The sequence below is a fragment of the Megalobrama amblycephala genome, linkage group LG24 (genome assembly GCF_018812025.1).
Source record: "Megalobrama amblycephala isolate DHTTF-2021 linkage group LG24, ASM1881202v1, whole genome shotgun sequence".
NCBI lineage: Eukaryota > Metazoa > Chordata > Actinopteri > Cypriniformes > Xenocyprididae > Megalobrama > Megalobrama amblycephala.
In genome coordinates this window covers 6,846,086-6,865,322 of record NC_063067.1, presented here as the reverse complement: position 1 = coordinate 6,865,322, position 19,237 = coordinate 6,846,086, and the positions used below count along the sequence as shown (strand labels likewise).

The following is a 19,237-nucleotide window of genomic DNA, read 5'->3' as shown; positions in this document are numbered from 1 at the left end:
CTGAAACTTATTGTACTTGTCCAAACTAAATAAAATGTAGTCCAAAAATGTGTATAAATACTCAAAATGATTTATTCACACAAATAACTATAAAAAAATATTGCATATGCAAAAAATGTCAGTGTTTACTGCACAAAAAATGCATCATGGATTCATTGCACTTTTTTAAAATTATTAATTTAAAAATGTATATTTTTTGATGAATCAATTAGGAAGATTTACAAACTCATGAGTTATTAGTTTTAATAATTACAATAACTTATTTAGTCTACAAATACAAATGATTTGCTGGATCCGACAAATTTGTTAAATATGATGATATATCTGTCTTATTGAATAGAAAATGTATTCTAAAATCGGTATAGCTGATTTGGGGTGCATATAACATCCAAAAGCTTTTTAAATAATTATTTTAATATTTGCATAATATTTAATATCTGTATAATATTTGACGAACACCAGGGTGATGATCCCTTGATCGTTTTGAGTTGAAGGAAATATGATGTGTCTTCCTAGATTGTATGAATGTGTTCAGTCCAGGTATGTAAAGCAGTTTGGCTAACGTGTTGTTTTTAAACGTGCTACATAAATAAACTGATTCATTGATTGAGCTTTTTTATAATTTATCATTGATATAATAAAAAAATCTAGACATTTGGGACAATAACACACAAAAATATTATCATTGCATGCATGTACTAGTGACATGTTGTGGCAAATACAGTAAATATGCCAAATTTCAGTTACATGAAGAGAAGGCTGAAAAGTGCATTACAAGAGGCTCAATTGGGCTATACTGCTAGAAAGACACTTAAGGCACAACGATGATTTACCATGGAAATTAAACAGATCCTGTACTTGGTTATAAGCAAGATTATGCACATTACTGATGTCCATAACTAGAGGAGGAGCAAGAAGAGGAAATTTTGACACTGATTTTTTACAATGATTTGATTTTTTATATTTTGATACTTTATATTGCTTTTTTTTTTTGCACCATAATCTACACAGGCTGTACCTTATCATCTGTAATGTAAACCTAATTTTAATTTACTGGGTGAACAATTCAACATAAATGATACAATGCATATATTCTAAACTAGTTTAGTGTTTTAAACACCTGTGGGTGCGACCCATTTATGCTCTAATGGTGTTCATTTAACACTGATTTTGCTGTGAATGTATTACAGGGAGACCGACATTGATTCTGAGGATTTAGAGAATGGCATGCTGGCTTCACCTCCAAGACCCTACAGTCCTGATGTACGTGTAACTTGTACCTTGAAGATTGTAATGCAACACTTTTTTTTCTTATTTTATCCTTTCCATTTTTACAGCTGCAAAAAGACCTTGTGGATGTTTAGGAGGAATTCAGAAGGGGCAATTTAGCCATGACCACCCATGTCACTGTTGTGGCCCGCCGAAGAAGAGTATTGCATAGTGCATGTGTTGCTCTTCATAAATCCTACTTTGAATGGCATAAAATACCAAACATTGAATTTGTTGGTGAGATGGCGGAAGATTATGGAGGACCACGTAGAGAGTTTTTCAGGTGATTACTGATTTTAAGTTTTTACACCCAAAAAAATAATGATACTTTCAACCTTTAGGGATGTATGTGTTTTTATGAAATGTGGCATCTTGATTTTTTTTTTTTTTTAAGAATTCTCATGAGCGAAGTTCAGACATCCCTTGACATTTTTGAGGGGAAACCTGGAAACTTGCTCTTTGCATATAATCAGGATGCACTACAGCAGAACAAATACTACACTGCAGGAAAGCTGACTGCATGGTCCATTCTCCACAATGGACCTGGGATTAAATGCCTTAATCAGCACCTTTTACAAATGATGTGTGGTAGGACCATAGACCTAAGCAAGTTTGACCTAGAAACATTCCACGACACAGATGTACAACAACGACTGGAAAAGGTATTATATAAATAAATAAACGTGTCTAATCTGCTTTGTGTAAAACAAGTACACAGTCATAGACACAGAGTGATTGCATCATGAGTAGAATGTTTTGTCATAATTATGCATTTTATCAATTTGTTTATCAATTTTAACAAAATTAGATTTTACAATGCAAGACCACAGCAGAAATGTTGGAGGTCAAAACAGAACTGGGGGACTGGATTGCTGAATGTGGGATCCCCAACATCTATTCTGCATCTCTTGCTGACTTTCCTGCTATTTACCAACAAGTAATCACCCACTACATGTACCACAGGTTGGCCATTTTAATATAATGTCATATGCATATTCTTTGGACTTAAAGGAGCTGTATGTAAGAAATGTATTTCAATTAATCATAAAATGGCCCTGATATGTCACTAGACATTAAGAAATCATGTTAATTTCAAATACTTATATCACTGACAACAGTAGTCCGGCCAGGATATTGTCATTTAAAAGTTGTTGTTGCAGCCCTCAACTGATGTTGATGTTGACATGTTGCGTTTTGGTCTGAAGCGCCACCCTCCACCTATCTACCAATCACGAAGTCAGTAGTGTTTCAGCATCCGGGTCGCCAGCTCTGCTCTAGTTACCACAGCTGCAGCTACAAACGTTCCTGCTGGATCCTGCAGCCTATCTGGCAACCTCGAGTCAGGGGGAGGGGGAGAGGGGATACACCGCTCTAGTCATTTGAAAGTGATTGCAGTACCAGTTTTGGCCACAATCTTACATACACTTCCTTTAAGCACTTTGATTATTTATGTAAATATATGGTATTAACAAGTACTAGTTTAGCATTTTGACTTCTTGTCACTGGAAAGAGTTATTCAAATGCCATTAATAATCTTATTTTAGCTATAACATTTTATAAGCACATACATATTCATGTATGATCACAAAAAGATGTTTGAAATGCAATGAAATACCAACACCTTAAAAGATCATTGTTTTCATTTGAGGGTTTCCAGCATGATACAGCAATTCATTGCCGGAATGAATGCTTGTGGCCAGATGTGGCAAATGGTCCAGAGAAATTGGGAAATCTTTGCACCACTTTTCACACATGCATCTAAAAACCTCTTTTAAGGAATGATATCAGAGGACTCTTTGACATTAAATGGAGTCCGCAAGGCAGCAACAAAAGAGAGCAGGAGGAGGACACCATCTTTCTTTGGGAGTGGTGGTTGATGTCAATTGAAAGTAAGTAGTCATTTGTGTAAAATGCATTATGCAAATGTTGCAATACGGTGTTTAATCAAGATTAGGTTAATGTAAAATTTTTATTTTTCTGTTCATATAGATAACGAGCTAGATGTCACTTTTGAGGAGTTACTCGTTTTTGTAGCTGGAGCAGATTCTGTTCCCCCACTGGGTTTTTCACACAATTGTGAAATCCAGTTTTATGACCAAGATCCTGGAAGTAACCGGATTCCATACTCGTCCACCTGTGCCCTCATTTTGTACTTGCCAAGAAGCATTACAGAAGAAGCAATGTTTAAAGACTTAATGCAGATGGCCATTAAGGGTTCTGTGGGCTTTGGAAAAGTCGAATAGTCTTTTCTGAGACAAAATTTGTCATACCGTCTATGAAGAAATCAAGCCCTTGTATCTTGCAGTAATTTTTACAGTATTTCTATCGTTTATCTTGGTAGAAATTGTTGTTCTCCAGTTGTTGTTGTTTTTTTGTTGTTGTTTTTTACAGCAGTTTATTTGCCATGTGTTTAATTATTTGTAACCTGGCTTGTCAGTACTTTATTTTTTTTTATATATTTTATTTTTGTATTAAGCACAGTTGTCTTTGTCCATTTTTGTTTCATTCTTTTAAACGTTACCAATTAAAAAGTTTTTAGTAGGCTGTGTTGACCATGAGAGCTCACATACTGCTGGTTTGGATGTCGCAGTCCCCGCTGCTTCAAGATATTTCCATTTAAAAAAAAGTTTAAAAGTGTTTTTTTTTTAAGTTTGACGGAAAAAATAATAAAAAAATTCAAGATTTATTTGTTTTGTTTTACACAATAGGCTACACTTAATTTTAAAATACACATTTTAAAGAAAAACCTATAATGCAAAAGGCTATGTATATTAGGCATTATGGAAATACAGGATTCTAACAGCTCTTTATTATTTACAGTCCGTTAAAATAGGGCATGTAGGCTATTAGGGTATACACTGTAAAAAATAAAAACGGAAAATGTAGGCTACTGGTAATTTTCTGCCAGTACATTATCCAGTAATTTTACGGAAATTTCCGTTAACCCTTTAAAAACAAACTAATGCAATGTGTAATTCAAAATACAGGTAAAACACCTGTAAAAAAAATACGAAAAATTCCTTCATATTTATACAGTACATTGTTGCCTATTTTTACGGGGGTTTTTTTTAAATTTATTTGTTTTTTACAGTGTACAATAATTATTTTCTCTGAACTATTTTACAGTTTTCTATGGAAGCCCGTTTCCGCCACTAAAAAAAAAAAAAAAACGCCACAAAAAAAAAGCCACAAAAAAAAAAGCCACAAAAAAAAAAAAAGATGAATTGCGACTTTTTATCTCAGAATTCTGACTTTTTAACTCACAATTGCGTGTTTATATCTCACAATTGCGAGTTATAAAGTCAGAATTCTGAGATATAAAGTCGCAATTGCGTGATATAAAGTCAGAATTCTGAGATATAAAGTCTCAATTGCGTGATATAAAGTCAGAATTCTGAGATATAAAGTCGCAATTGCGTGATATAAAGTCAGAATTCTGAGATATAAAGTCGCAATTGCGTGATATAAAGTCAGAATTCTGAGATATAAAGTCGCAATTGCGTGATATAAAGTCAGAATTCTGAGATATAAAGTCGCAATTGCGTGATATAAAGTCAGAATTCTGAGATATAAAGTCGCAATTGCGTGATATAAAGTCAGAATTCTGAGATATAAAGTCGCAGTTGCGTGATAAAAAGTCAGAATTCTGAGATAAAAAGTCGCAATTGCGAGTTATAAAGTCAGAATTCTGAGATATAAAGTCGCAATTGCGTGATATAAAGTCAGAATTCTGAGATATAAAGTCGCAATTGCGTGATATAAAGTCAGAATTCTGAGATATAAAGTCGCAATTGCGTGATAAAAACTCAGAATTCTGAGATAAAAAGTCGCAATTGCGAGTTATAAAGTCAGAATTCTGAGATATAAAGTCGCAATTGCGTGATATAAAGTCAGAATTCTGAGATATAAAGTCGCAATTGCGTGATAAAAAGTCAGAATTCTGAGATAAAAAGTCGCAATTCATCTTTTTTTTTTTTAGTGGCTTTTTATTTTTTTAGTGGAGTTTTTTTTTTTTTTTTTTTTTTTAGTGGCGGAAATGGGCTTCCATAGTTTTCCCATGTATTTTTGGTGTTGTATTTTAGGGTTAACGGAAATTTCTGTAAGAGTATGGCAACAGTCTATGGGCAACTGAATAATGTCCTGCTAAAAAATAAAAATCTTTAGATTAAGATTTAAAATTAAATCTTTTTCCACCGTGGTCCGCTAAAAATAGCACCAGCAATTCTGATTCTCATTCTACTTAAAATGAATTATTTAATGTAAAAAACAAACAAACAAAAAAACACGTCTTATATAGGCTATATATATGACATCAGAATGAACAGACTAAGGTAGTGCACAATAGGCTATCGTATTAACTGTAAGCAATACAGTATGAGTGTTGATTCGTGCCATTGATTACCAACCAAAGGAAACAGTCGTGTACTTTTTACGTGTGAGAAGGGGTACGTCGCAACACAGACGCGTGACACTAACGCCGGAGAAAGGGTACGTCGCAACACAGGTTGGTACGTGAGACCAACGCCGGAGAGTATGGCAAGCCAAAGTACTCACAAACGCCTGGTATATATATGACATCAGAATGAACAGACTAAGGTAGTGCACAATAGGCTATCGTATTAACTGTAAGCAATACAGTATGAGTGTTGATTCGTGCCATTGATTACCAACCAAAGGAAACAGTCGTGTACTTTTTACGTGTGAGAAGGGGTACGTCGCAACACAGACGCGTGACACTAACGCCGGAGAAAGGGTACGTCGCAACACAGGTTGGTACGTGAGACCAACGCCGGAGAGTATGGCAAGCCAAAGTACTCACAAACGCCTGGTCGGATATGGAACGCCAAATGGGTCAAAATACGGCAGGAACCAAACGCCTGGTGCCCAGAAAACGCAGTTATTTGCGGCGTTTTAGACGAAAAGACGGCGCAAAATACGGCGTTATGTAGTACAAGCGCCGTAAATGACGACGTTTTCACCGCAGAAACGCCGTTAATGGGTCATTCTACAGAAACGTCCACTTTTGGTATGACAAAATGTCTTAAAATGTATTTCTTTTTTTAACATTTAAACTTAGACCACATTATTATATTACACTTGGACTTTATGAATACACATAAATGACAGCTTAATGATTTCTATTTTTTTTGTACATTTATTTAAAGACTGCATGTCCCCTTTTTTTGTCACTGGTGTTACCTTACTTCTCTGGCATTTTTAAACATTTTTATGAAATATTATTTCTCATTTTTTTCTGCACATTCAGTCAGAGTTACAGATTAATAATAATAATGCAAAAAATAAGGAGATTATGTGTTATTTATTTTAATCAGGTTAGTTAAAAGTGTGATTGAATGATGTTAATTCAATTGCGCAACCATGTATTTGCTATAACAATAAAAATATTTGAAAAACAGTTATAAACAATTAATGATACAATCCTTTACATCTTAATTCTTGAGTGTAGCAGAATTCAATGAATGTAAAATTATTATCATGTCACATATGACATTTTATTTAATGTGACAGACAAAAAACAGTAACACCAGTGACACAATGAATCACCAGTGACGTATACATAAGACCAAAGATCCTTAATTTTTCAACTATAATTAAGTAGTTTGGACTAAATTTTTACAATTGGTGTACAATAAAAGACTGTCATTGACACTTAGTGAAAGCAGTCAGTAAAAGATTATAAACAACATTTTAAAACGGTCTGTAAAGTCGCTGCACTGAATTTAGCCAAATCCCCTTAATTTAGCCATATCTGACCAAAGGAGGATTAACAATGAGAAAGAAAAGTTATAATCATGTAATCTTAGTGCTTTTTTATGCAAAATAACTAAATGAATAGCTTTAAATAAAGTTTATCTATAAACGGGTAACACCAGTGACGGTACCACCAGTGATATTTTCATAAAAAGGTAACACCAGTGACATTTTTCATGAAAAATGCATTTTACAAAATGGCTGCTGCAAGGTATCAATCCACATGTTGTCAATCATGATATATTCACTAAATCAAGTAATTTAATCCATTTGTATTCTAGTTTTTTAAAATTCCCTAACAATAAAGTAGGTCACACCAGTGACTTCAACTAAAAGCTTCATATGAAAATATGATTTTATAATTAAAATATCTGATAACTGAAAAGAGATAGAGGACTTTCCATTGGCCTTTCTTCATTGATCTTCAGGAAATAGGAAGAAGGAAGTCAAGTGATGTCATCAGCGTGATTTTTTCTTTCAAAATAAGAGATTTTTGTTAAAGGTAACACCAGTGACACAACACCAGGGGACCACTACATTCATTAAAAATTTTATAATATTTATTTAGCATTTGTTTTTTTTATGTCATTTACATTATATATTTGATAGTTATGCATACATTATTGTATTTGAAATGGTAGAAAAACCTGTTTGTGAGCTCAAAATAAAGCACGTTCCCCTCTGTACATGACTGTGGGGACGAGCACTTCTGTGGTGCTTGGAATTTTTATAATTAATTAAAAAACAAATATTGCCACATTGATGGCTCAACAAGGTTTCATTGTTCAAATAACATATTGTTTCATATTAAAATATAAAAAAAATGGTAATCCTAAAGTGTTATTTAAGTGTAATACTTCTGTAAAGTCTAGGGACAGAAAAGTGGACGTTTCTGTAGAATGATCGGCGGTTTTTGATCCGACCCAAAACGGCGTTCATTTCGCCGTTTGGCATTCCATATTACGCCGTCAGTTACGGCGCTTCAGTCTGTCAAAGACGGCGTAAAAAGCGGCGTTTTCTATAATATTCAAACCAGCCCCTCCTTTTACTACACAGCCCAGCCCCATTAAAAGACGGTAAGACCTGTGTAGTAGAATGTCGATCCACCTCAAGAGTCCTGTCTTTTAACGCTATTGCAACTGATATTTGGACTTTCACCGTGTGATATTTGTATTTTTTCATTGGGCATGTGTGTATGTGCCTTTTCCTTAATCATATATGCCTAAGTAAAACTATTTTATAATCTTTTGTGTACGTTATTGTTTGTGAAAACCACAGAGCTATCATTTGTTCTCTCTCTCTCTCTCTCTCTCTCTCTCTCTCTCTCTCTCTATCTCTCTTTTTCGGTTTTTGTATTATTCTGTTTGGTCTTTTAAATATCTACAACTGTATGTTGCTGACAACTTAACCAACAGGAAATGCTTTATTCATAATGCTTTTTAACAGGCGACCTGGCACATGCTTTAATAGCCTACACGCAACAGCTAAATATAGGCTTCTTATTGTTGTGTGCAATGGCTTTGGGTTGGGTTTAGCCTATTGTTGATTAAAAAATATTTCCTACACAAGCGAGTTTGTTTTCGCCCACTTGATGCAAACCTTGAGCATAATACCTATAGGTTTCTGACGAACAAAACGGTAATGTAGGCTACATATACATTTCCTTGCTTTGTTCTTAACCTGATGAATTAATGTATCTCTTACATCGAGCAATGCTGCTGAATAAATAAATATAAACACATTATTGCGGTTACAGCAAATACACAAGGATTGTCTCCGTCCTGTTGCATATTTCCCGACATTATAGCTGTTCTTTGTGTGCTCGTAATTACAATTTCTAGCAGTGCGGTGAGCATTTTTCAGTTCAATCATAGAATAATCAATTCTGTCAAACTTCCAATAGACAATTCCTAGACCTACAGACAGTTCTGTAATAACTACTGGCACTAGGCCTATATCTTTTTTTACCAGTAGCCTATATATTCTTCTTTTTTTATTGGCCTATGGACTTTAATAGATTCAATTAAAAAAATAAAATAAAGCCCTATATTATTCACATATAAATTATTATTTATTATCACGCATTGTCTTAAATGGACATTAATACTGTAGACGGGGGACTTTCAGTTGAACAACAGTGAACTGCGGTCAGATGAGATGTTGTCAGGCTATATCAGTAAAGCTCCAATCAGCCGTTAGCTATAGCCTACTGTGCTCGAGGCGTGAACTCAAGAATTGCTCGCGCAAATGCGCCGGCGCGCGCTGCAAATTACTTTATTATAGTTTAACTAAAGCGCTAAAGAAGCTACGGGCATGCGGCATCATTATTCTGAGGTAAATTAAGTTATGGAATTACCAAACATGCGATTAAAGCTGCCTCAACATTGCGTGCATGTATGTATTTGTTGACATGGTTTTAAAGCTATTGTTATCCAATTTGTTGGCCTTAAAACGTCTTAAAATGCATATATGTACACCAAGGAAATCAAAATTTTATCGGGGGAGCATGCCCCCGAACCCCTACATTTTGTGACCTCGGTAAATATAAAACCCTGCGTACGGCCCTGCTTCTTTTCTATCTAACGAAATCAAAGGTAATTGTGTATTTCTCCGGTTGTGCGCACTTGGGGGCTAAACTTTGTATGCACTAATGTGTGAAAATAAATGGGAGCAAAAACGCGATTGAATGTAAAGGTTTGTGTCTCGTTCTATAAAAAAAAAAATCAATAACTACCGATTGATTGGCATTTTATCTATCTATCTAATGTATATATCTATATATCTGTGTATATATATATATATATATATATATATATATATATATATATATAAATTGCATAAAAAAAATTTGGAGGGAGGACCCACCCACATTTTTTTTTGCTTCCGACGCCCATGTTAAAAAGTGATATAAATACTGTTAAGTTTATCGCACAAACTGATCGTTTCGTGTCTTAGGACATCAATGCGTCGTCACAAGCCGCAGGGTTTAATTTGGACTTGTTTTATTTACTCTTATAGTCAGCGCCCTCTGCTGTCAGACAGTGAACGTGCACTTTCATTCAGCGTGTCTCCTTCACTTTCTTCAGTGGCAAGAGACCCTCTCATCTCTATATAATAAAACAATCTCTGGTAAAAAGAGCCAATCCCATTTCTATATGATGAACTGATGCAGAGATATGGGTCTTGCTAAACGGTTGCTAGGGTACTCTGTCTGGTTGCTAGGGAGTGTCTTGGCAGCTGCCAGTGATGATGCTCCAGGCAGCACTAATAATAAGTTTAAACAGCATTTCAGCTTTTTCAAGCCAACTTAATAATGTTGCTTCTGTGATTTGACTCCTGAAATACACTTAAAAGATGTTGAACAAATCTCAATTCTACACTCATAAATTATAATTGATGTGACTATAATAGAACTATAATAGAGATTGAGAAAAGCACAGATACACACACACACACACACACACTGATCTGTGTTGCACACTTTTATTGACATGATATTTCAGTGTCACAGTATTAATGTAATGAAGAGACTCTATAACATCTGATTCATCAACAGCTCAAAGCATTATGGGTAGAATCTCTCTGTTCTGATTCATCAAATCAGTTTCACTGATGATCCAAGACTAAACCCAAACCCAGGATAGAGCGGCTCAGTGAATGTGGTCTGGACTGTGTGGATGAGGATCATTGTGTCTCCAGAGACGCTGTAGAAGGACAGAGTTCCTCCACTGTGATCCACATACACTCCTATTCTATAGTGAGCCAATCCATACACTCCTATTCCACTGCTGATGGGCTTTACAGGGAGTTTAGTCTGTATGTTATTGTGTCTGAATGAGTAACCAAGGATTGAAGAGAAGCTCAAACTCCAGGACTGATTATTCCATCCAAACATACACTCAATCCATCCCTTCCTGCAGATGCTCTTATATGACACTGATATCCACCCATATTCTCCAGTCCACTCAACCTCCCAGTAAGAGCGTCGATCACTCACACTCTCTCTACACAACACCTGACAATTAGACGAACCATCAAATCTGTCTGGATGATCAGGATACGACTGCAGTGTGTCAGTGCGAATAATCAGTGTGTTATTCTCAGACAGACGGAGGTGTTTATTCATTGTGTTCAGATCCAGAGTGATCTGTTGGGAATCTGATGGAGATAAAACACATCACAATCAGGAATCATCAATCTGATCTTTTAATGTGTCTGAAGTCTTCATGTTCAGTATTTCATCAGTGTCTCAGTACAGTTTTCCAGATATCCTGTGAAAATCATCATTATCATGATCAACTCTAAAACTCTTCTGTCGTGTTTTCTCACTCAGTGAGTTTCTCTGCTTGTTTTCTCAGTGACTTACATTGTAGGAAGTCCTTCCTGGTCTTGGGAACAAAGTCTTTGTCTGTGGAAATCAAGAGACATGAATAGTGTGATTATCATATCAGGAGGAAATGATCCCTGCATCCATCGCTCACACATGCAGAAATCCTCCAACACAGAAGATATTTAGAGAAATGCCTCTGCTGTTTCCTGACACAGACACTACTGAGGGTTTGATATTATTGACACGTCACCATATTTGATTTGTCTTCTGTAGACATGAACTGATCAGAGGGAATCGATCAAATTTCACTTTGCTCCCCATACAGAGAAATCATATCACTTCATAAGATGTGGATTAAACTTCAATCTCCTTAGTAATGTTCTTCAAAGAGACTCTGATCAATCAATAAATGTCTCCTGCTCAATCATTTGATTAGCCGACAGTATATTATAATTCTACTGTTTATTATGAAAATGTACTGAATACATGGAAGACTAGATTTCAGCTTTCAGTTATTAAAATCATAAAAATGATGTTTTGGTTTTAAATTCTTCTATAAACATATTTGGGATCATCAGTATTTAAATGTGTGATTTTTATTTGGTACCTATTTCCATGACGTGTGTAGAGTCATAGGTGAATTTATTTCTGCACTGAAGAAAGCCCTGTGATCTGTGTACATTTTGATCATTTCATTTCCTATTTGGAATGGAATAACGAGAAATTAAAAGACAGCTCGTTTATTTGTTTTTTGTTTAGTTTAAACCTTTCAGTGTGTTTTGTCATTTAAAAAACTTTATAAATGATCTTTATCTTGGTCCATAACGCGGGCGCCGCCATCTTAGTTTTTCTCGCAGTTCACAGAGTACAGAATGTGAATTCAACAGTTTCTCCCGAAAAAGTAAGTGTCTGGTGAACTGGAAGAATAATAGAGTAAACGTTATAGTTACTTAGGCCCATTGTGTGTGTCTGATATGTATAAATGTCGGCAAATTATATATGAATGGATTGTTATTGCTGCTTCCACTGATGTCTGGCATCAGTGTGTATTTTATAAACTCTAAATGTGTTGTTTTACTGGTGCTTATGCGTATTTAAATGTCTGAAACCTAAAAAAAAAACATGTGGATGAAAACACTGCATATGACAAGTGCTGAGCATGTCCGTCTCGCAGCCAAAGCGCAAAAGCAGTTTGAATCTGGCAGTTATGTGACATCGCCCAACATACTAAATCCCATATGTGGGACCGGACGGCCAGGGGCACAGAAATAAACACCCTATATGTGGGACCATACGGCTCAAAGGGTTAATTAATGGAAAATTAGATTTTGGCCTGATTTCTCATTTTTCAGTTGTGATTTATGAATCAGTTTATGGCTTTGATATTTAATTCACACATGTGGGAGGTGCCAAAACGCCCCTTTCATCTGATTGGTCAAACCGTGCCGTCTTTAGGATGGCCTTATTTCTGCCAGGTAGAATAAGAGTCGGTACGGCATTGTCAAATCGTCCCACTTTGTAAGCTTTTGAAATGAAAAAAGTATATATAATATGAATAAAAGAAAAATGTTTACTGTATGATGAATAGGCATCAAGAATCCTTGATAAATCCATAAAAAATAATAATCATAAGCATGACCACTTAAATGGTGATTTTATAATGTGTTTCCATTGGTGATAATTTATATCTAATTTCTTAATTTTGTTCATGGAGATAACATGGACAGTGTGTCATGATTTTGTGGAAGATTGCTGGCATCTACTGAAAAACAAACATTTAAAATTAAAATAACTTGAAATTTTAAGAACAACCACAAGATGGCTGAAGAGCATCACTCATTTTTTTACACATAGCTATTTTTATTTATTTATTTATTTATTTTTAAGTTTCATTTAGATTTGTGTTTTGACATTATAACAATATATGATCACTGAAGTATTTTTATTTTTTTGCAATTATGCCACGATACAGTCAAACCTGAACATGGTGTTGTGTGCATGGTTGTTCTCTATTGTGGATGTAGTATGGCGTCACCCCTTGATCTGCCTGCATTGACACTATTCTTTAAGAGCTGCTGTGCAGCAAAAATTATGTACCAGTTATCAATGTAAAGCTGCTTTGACACAATCTGCACTGTAAAAAGCGCTATATAAATAAAGGTGACTTGACCCCTTCACTTCTGTGTGCGTTCTGCATTGTAGCATTGAATCAAGATCAGTTTTGGTTGCATGCATTGTTGTTACGATAAAATAATGTTTTGCTCATTACATTTGACATTGTATCAACCAATTCATACAGAGCCAGATCAGCCTCAAAAATAATATATTTTCAAAATAAAATTCATAAATGCACAGCACAATACTACGGAGCCCCTAAAGGGACATAGTGGTGGAAAAAATTTGGGATGGGAGGAAAAAATACATTTTTTTAATTTTTCCATCGCAAAACATTTGCATTCCCTCGCAAAGATATTTGTGTTCCCCAAAACCTGTTGTGAGATCTGACAAACACTTCCTGTTTGATTTCCCACTGGCAGTGGTTCACAAAGCTCAGTGTGTTCCGTCCATGTATCTTTTGGTCATTCCTTTTTTAAAATTTAATATTTATATTTAATATTAAATTTAATATTAAATGTAAAAAGACATAGAAAATTATGCTGTTGAAACCCTCTGCGTGGTTGATCTGCATTGTGAAGCACCTATAAAAACAGTCCAGTGGCATGCAGGAAGGTGGGTCACATCATGACCAGGAAACTACATAGTGCACCCAGACCAAACAATGTCAGCTTCCTACAGGCCGAAGCAAGTCATTCAAAGGCATGCCGGAAGTATGGCAGGGCGACGCACCATCTCATTCCCTCTTCAGGGAACTAAGGTTACAGTCGAAACTGAGATGTTCCCTTTCAAGGGAACTCACATTGCGTCGAAAATGATGCTGAAATCAGGCGAGCACAACTAAGACAAGCAAACCTTTAAAGTGGAGGAGGATAACCCTGCAGAGAATCGATTCTGCTGAAATTCCAGCACTGTACCAACCGGGTAGTAACTGGATCCAACTGAAGATTTCCTTGTGCTCCTGAGTTAGCATGGTCTCACAACCTCAGTTGAGAGACCTGAGTCTATGAGTTGCGCTCCCTCAGAGGCCAAACCCTCACTATAACTCTGCTCTCCAAAACTCCCGGGAGTAGAACGATCAGGGAACCGTGTACAGACACAGCCTCAGCCACATCTGCTCCTCCATATGAGCTCCAACACCTTGGGGTGGAGTCTCCGTTCCCTGGGCCTCAACCCCCTGTCTCGACAGGATGTTCACTCCCTAAATCTGGTATCCAGGGATGTAGAGTCATCATCACCAGGCAGGTGCCAGGAAAATGATAACATATCCACAGACTCTAAGCGACCATCCATGATCGCTCCTCAGCCCGTGAGGAAAGCATCTGTTGTTCGCATTATGCGACTACAAGGAGCTCCAGCACAGGAACCTAGGACAAGTACCAAGACCTCTCCCACATAACCAAAGTATATATATGTACACATATTATATATATGTACACACACACACACATATATATATATATATATATATATATATATATATATACGCTATATACGCTGCCTCTGCAAACACGAGATCCGAGCTACTATATTCTTATTGCAAGCCTGTGATCTATGCGCTGCCTCGGCAAACACGAGATCCGAGCCTTGCATGAGACTTTTATTCCCTCGAGAATAAAGACGACAGGAGCGGAGATAAAACTCCTGATAGTACATGCTACACTTTGGGACATTTTTAGAAATGAACACTGTCAGGTCACTAATTGTTATGTACTATTGAACTAGCATATTGCATATAAAAATTAGTTCAAACTTTGACCTGAGGAGGGCAGTAATACACTTCTGATAGAGGAGTAGAAGAAGAGAGCTAGTTCAAGATGAGCATTTATGGTTAACTTATATAATTTTCAATTTTTTCAGAAAATGAGATGGTTTCACTAGATAAGACCCTTATTTCTCATCTGGGATCTTGTAGAACAATTTGAAGCAGCAGTGAAACTAATTTGACCTTCAACTGTTTGGTGCCCATTGAAGTCCACTATAAGGAGAAAAATCCTGGAATGTTTTCATCAAAAACTTTAATTTCTTTTCAACTGAAGAAAGAAAGACATGGACATCTTGGATGACATGGGGGTGAGAAAATTATCCGGAAAAGTTTATTTAAAAGTGGACTAATCCTTTAAGAATTTAACTCTATAGATAGTATATATTGCCATATGGCAACGTGATCTTTGTGTTCATTTCCTTGCCACTGTCTCTTTAAGAGAACATTCTCAGTTTTTTTTGTTGGTAAGAGAAGACCTTAGTTTAGCCAATGATGTGCTTTGGTTAAGTCACATGACATGCAATTTTTTTCTGTGGCACGATTTTCTGACAGACTGCCGTCTCTTGTCGGTAGTTGCTGAAAGCAAACAAAAACGTCAGTAACAAACAAGGACCCGCCCATGTCACATTCACAAAAAAATTGTTAACATCATCTCAGGTAAGTTATGATGACATATTCACCACTCAAAAAAGTTTTTATGAAATTAGTTTTTGGTAAATTGATAAAATGTCTGTGTTGCCATATGGCAACACTGCGCAATAATGGAATGACATTATTATAATAGGTTAGATAGCTAGCAAAGGCCAACTGCAGTCTGTTAATATGTAACAATAAAAACATTAATGCTAGTGATATAATGTTGATTAGTCATATGTTAAGGACTGCCATGACATTTGTATTATGGATTAAATCAACATCAGAGACCTGCAACCACAGCCAGACCAGACCAACCACTGGCCTACCATGGTGTCTCACAAAGGCAGGTGCAAGTGGTTGTAAGGGTATTGTTAGGGTGAACTGCACCAAATGTGATGTGTACATGTGCCTCACCTCTGAAAAAAAAAAGCTTTTTGAAGTTTCGTACTTTGAGATTATGGGGGTTCATGTTCATAACTTTCCTCTCATAAGATTGCGTAATGTTGAATTTTCATGAACTGCAATGTTTTTGGTTTTATGTCAGTGTTTCATGATACATGAAGAACAGTATTATATTTGTTTTTAACTGTCTACACTTGCAATTTTAATAATATTCATGAAAAACGTAATGAAATTCAATGAATATAAAGCATTATTCAGCAAAAGAGAATGGAATAAATAAATAGATGTTGGAAAATATGTATAAGGTGTTTACAATTACAGCTAAAGCTTATAATAACACCAATTGATTCAATACAAACAACATTTCTGAGGAAAAATATTAACTATATACACTTACACTTATTCTAAGTTATTTCCAATATTGCGCGTTATATTATAAAGTACCTTAAAATAATATTTTTTTCCAATTTTTTTTTTACAGCACTTAATGTTTTTTTTCAGGGTTCTATTCAATTCAAACAAGTTCACCTTAAAGGTGCCATCAAACGTTTTTTACAAGATATAATATAAGTCTAAGGTGTCCCCTGAATGTGTCTGTGAAGTTTTAGCTCAAAATACCCCACAGATTTTTTTTTATTCATTTTTTTAACTGCCTATTTTGGGGCATAATTAGAAATGAGCCGATTCATGCTGCGGCCCCTTTAAATGCTCGCGCTCCCCACCCACAGAGCTCGTGCTTGCCTTAAACAGTGCATAAACAAAGTTTACACAGCTAATATAACCCTCAAAATGTACGCCCCAATATTTGCATATGCCAGCCCATGATTGAGGCATTACACAAGGGCAGCCAGTATTAACGTCTGGATGAAAGGCATTAGACAAGGGCAGAACGTCTGGATCTGTGCATAGCTGAATCAACAGACTAGGTAAGCAAGCAAGATCAACAGTGAAAAATGGCAGATGGAGCAATAATAACTGACATGATCCATGATAACATGATATTTTTAGTGATATATGTAAATTGTCTTTCTAAATGTTTCATTAGCATGTTGCTAATGTACTGTTAAATGTGGTTAAAATTACCATAGTTTCTTACTGTATTCACGGAGACGAGAGCCGTCGCTATTTTCATTTTTAAACACTTGCAGTCTGTATAATTCATAAACACAACTTCATTCTTTATAAATCTCTCCAACAGTGTAGTATTAGCCGTTAGCCACGGAGCACAGCCTCAAACTCATTCAGAATCAATGTAAACAATCATAATAGTATACAATACTCACATAATCCGACGCATGCATGCCGCATGCATGACGAACACTTTGTAAAGATCCATTTTGAGGGTTATATTAGCTTTAAACTTTGTTAAGGCACTGTTTAAGGCAAGCGCGAGCTCTTGGGGCACGAGATTTAAAGGGCCACACACCCTGAATCAGCTCATTTCTAATTATGCCTCAAAATAGGCAGTTAAAAAAATGAATAAAAAAAATCTATGGGGTATTTTGAGCTGAAACTTCACAGACACATTCAGGCGACACCTTAAACTTATATTACATCTTTTAAAAACATAATCTAGGGCACCTTTAATAATGAAAATAGCGACGGCTCTTGTCTCCGTGAATACAGTAAGAAAACGATGGTAACTTTAACCACATTTAACAGTACATTAGCAACATGCTAACGAAACATTTAGAAAGACAATTTACAAATATCAATAAAATATCATGTTATCATGGATCATGTCAGTTATTATTGCTCCATGTGCCATTTTTCGCTGTTTTCCTTGCTTGCTTACCTAGTCTGATGATTCAGCTCTGCACATCCAGACGTTAATACTGCCTGCCCTTGTGTAATGCCTTTCATAATGTTGGGAACATGGGCTGGCATATGCAAATATTGGGGCGTACATATTAATGATCCCGACTGTTATGTAACAGTCGGTGTTATGTTGAGATTCGCCTGTTCTTCGGAGGTCTTTTAAATAAATGAGATTTATATAAGGAGGAGGAAACAACAGTGTTTGAGACTCACTGTATGTCATTTCCATGTACTGAACTCTTGTTATTCAACTATGCCAAGGTAAATTCAATTTTTAATTCTAGGGCACCTTTAATAATTAGTCTCAAATTCATATTTGACTAAAGTCATATACTGAAACAACCATTCTTTGAGACAATGGCATTATTATATCCAACTGTTGTATGAATAGAAATCATAATAGAACTATAATAGATGTGCTGTGAACATTAACTATGATACAATGTTATTTCTTTTCATATCTGTCATATTATTTCAAGTTCCTTCATTCTCCAAATCTCAGAGTATTGTCTAAAACAAAAGTTATGACATCTGAGTATGATGATTTAAATGGACACAGGTCTGGGCTTCACTATATCTCTGTGCTGTCCAGCGAGTCGAGCAGCATTGCCACACAGATTTTGATAGATGGTCAGCAATAATAAAACAGGCAGTGAGCCAAAGCTGTTGGCTATTAGGTAGTTGTGAGTGCAGGTGTGAAATAAATTATTACATCTGAGATAAACTAGTATAAGGATAATATTTAAAAGATAAACACATGTAAGTTGCCAAATTTATGGACAGAGTCGTTCCCTGAACGAAAACTCTAGTTGAATTCTTGTTTTTTCATGTTTTTAAAAGAAAAAAACAAATTTTTCTGCTTTCAATTACTTTTTTGAGTGTAGCCTCACCTTGTTTATCCCTTCTGAGTTCCTCAATCTCAGCAAGTCTGATTTCCAGATCTTGTAGTTTCTTCAGTACATCTGAGCATGTTTTCAAAGGACAAGTTGGTTCTGAGGCGGCAGGTTCTGTCGAGAAAACAAGACATTTGTACAGAAGCAGAAGAACTGCTACTCTGAACTTCATTCTTAATGCTTTAGCTAAAGCGTGTTGGAGATGTGTGTGCTGTATCTGTATGTTCAGAGTGTTAC

At 35.7% G+C, this 19,237-nt stretch overlaps 1 protein-coding gene across 1 annotated transcript; it reads right to left on the bottom strand.

The window, feature by feature from the left end:
- Positions 1-10,508: 10,508 nt before the first annotated feature.
- On the bottom strand, positions 10,509-19,237 carry LOC125260579 (stonustoxin subunit alpha-like). The gene is made up of 3 exons (XM_048179015.1): positions 18,998-19,237; positions 11,408-11,449; positions 10,509-11,199 (listed from the first exon to the last, which is right to left on the bottom strand). The coding sequence occupies exons 1-3, from the start codon at positions 19,170-19,172 to the stop codon at positions 10,637-10,639; spliced, it is 780 nt and encodes a 259-aa protein (XP_048034972.1). The 5' UTR covers positions 19,173-19,237; the 3' UTR covers positions 10,509-10,636.

Bases quoted from the DNA above. Each gene is read 5' to 3' on its own strand.
- LOC125260579 (XM_048179015.1), bottom strand. From the start codon at position 19,172: ATGAAGTTCAGAGTAGCAGTTCTTCTGCTTCTGTACAAATGTCTTGTT. The intron at 11,450-18,997 runs GTGAGGCTACAC...TGATTTCCACAG, and splicing joins ACTCAGAAGGGATAAACAAG to ACAAAGACTTTGTTCCCAAG. The intron at 11,200-11,407 runs GTAAGTCACTGA...TATCTCCATCAG, and splicing joins CAGGAAGGACTTCCTACAAT to ATTCCCAACAGATCACTCTG.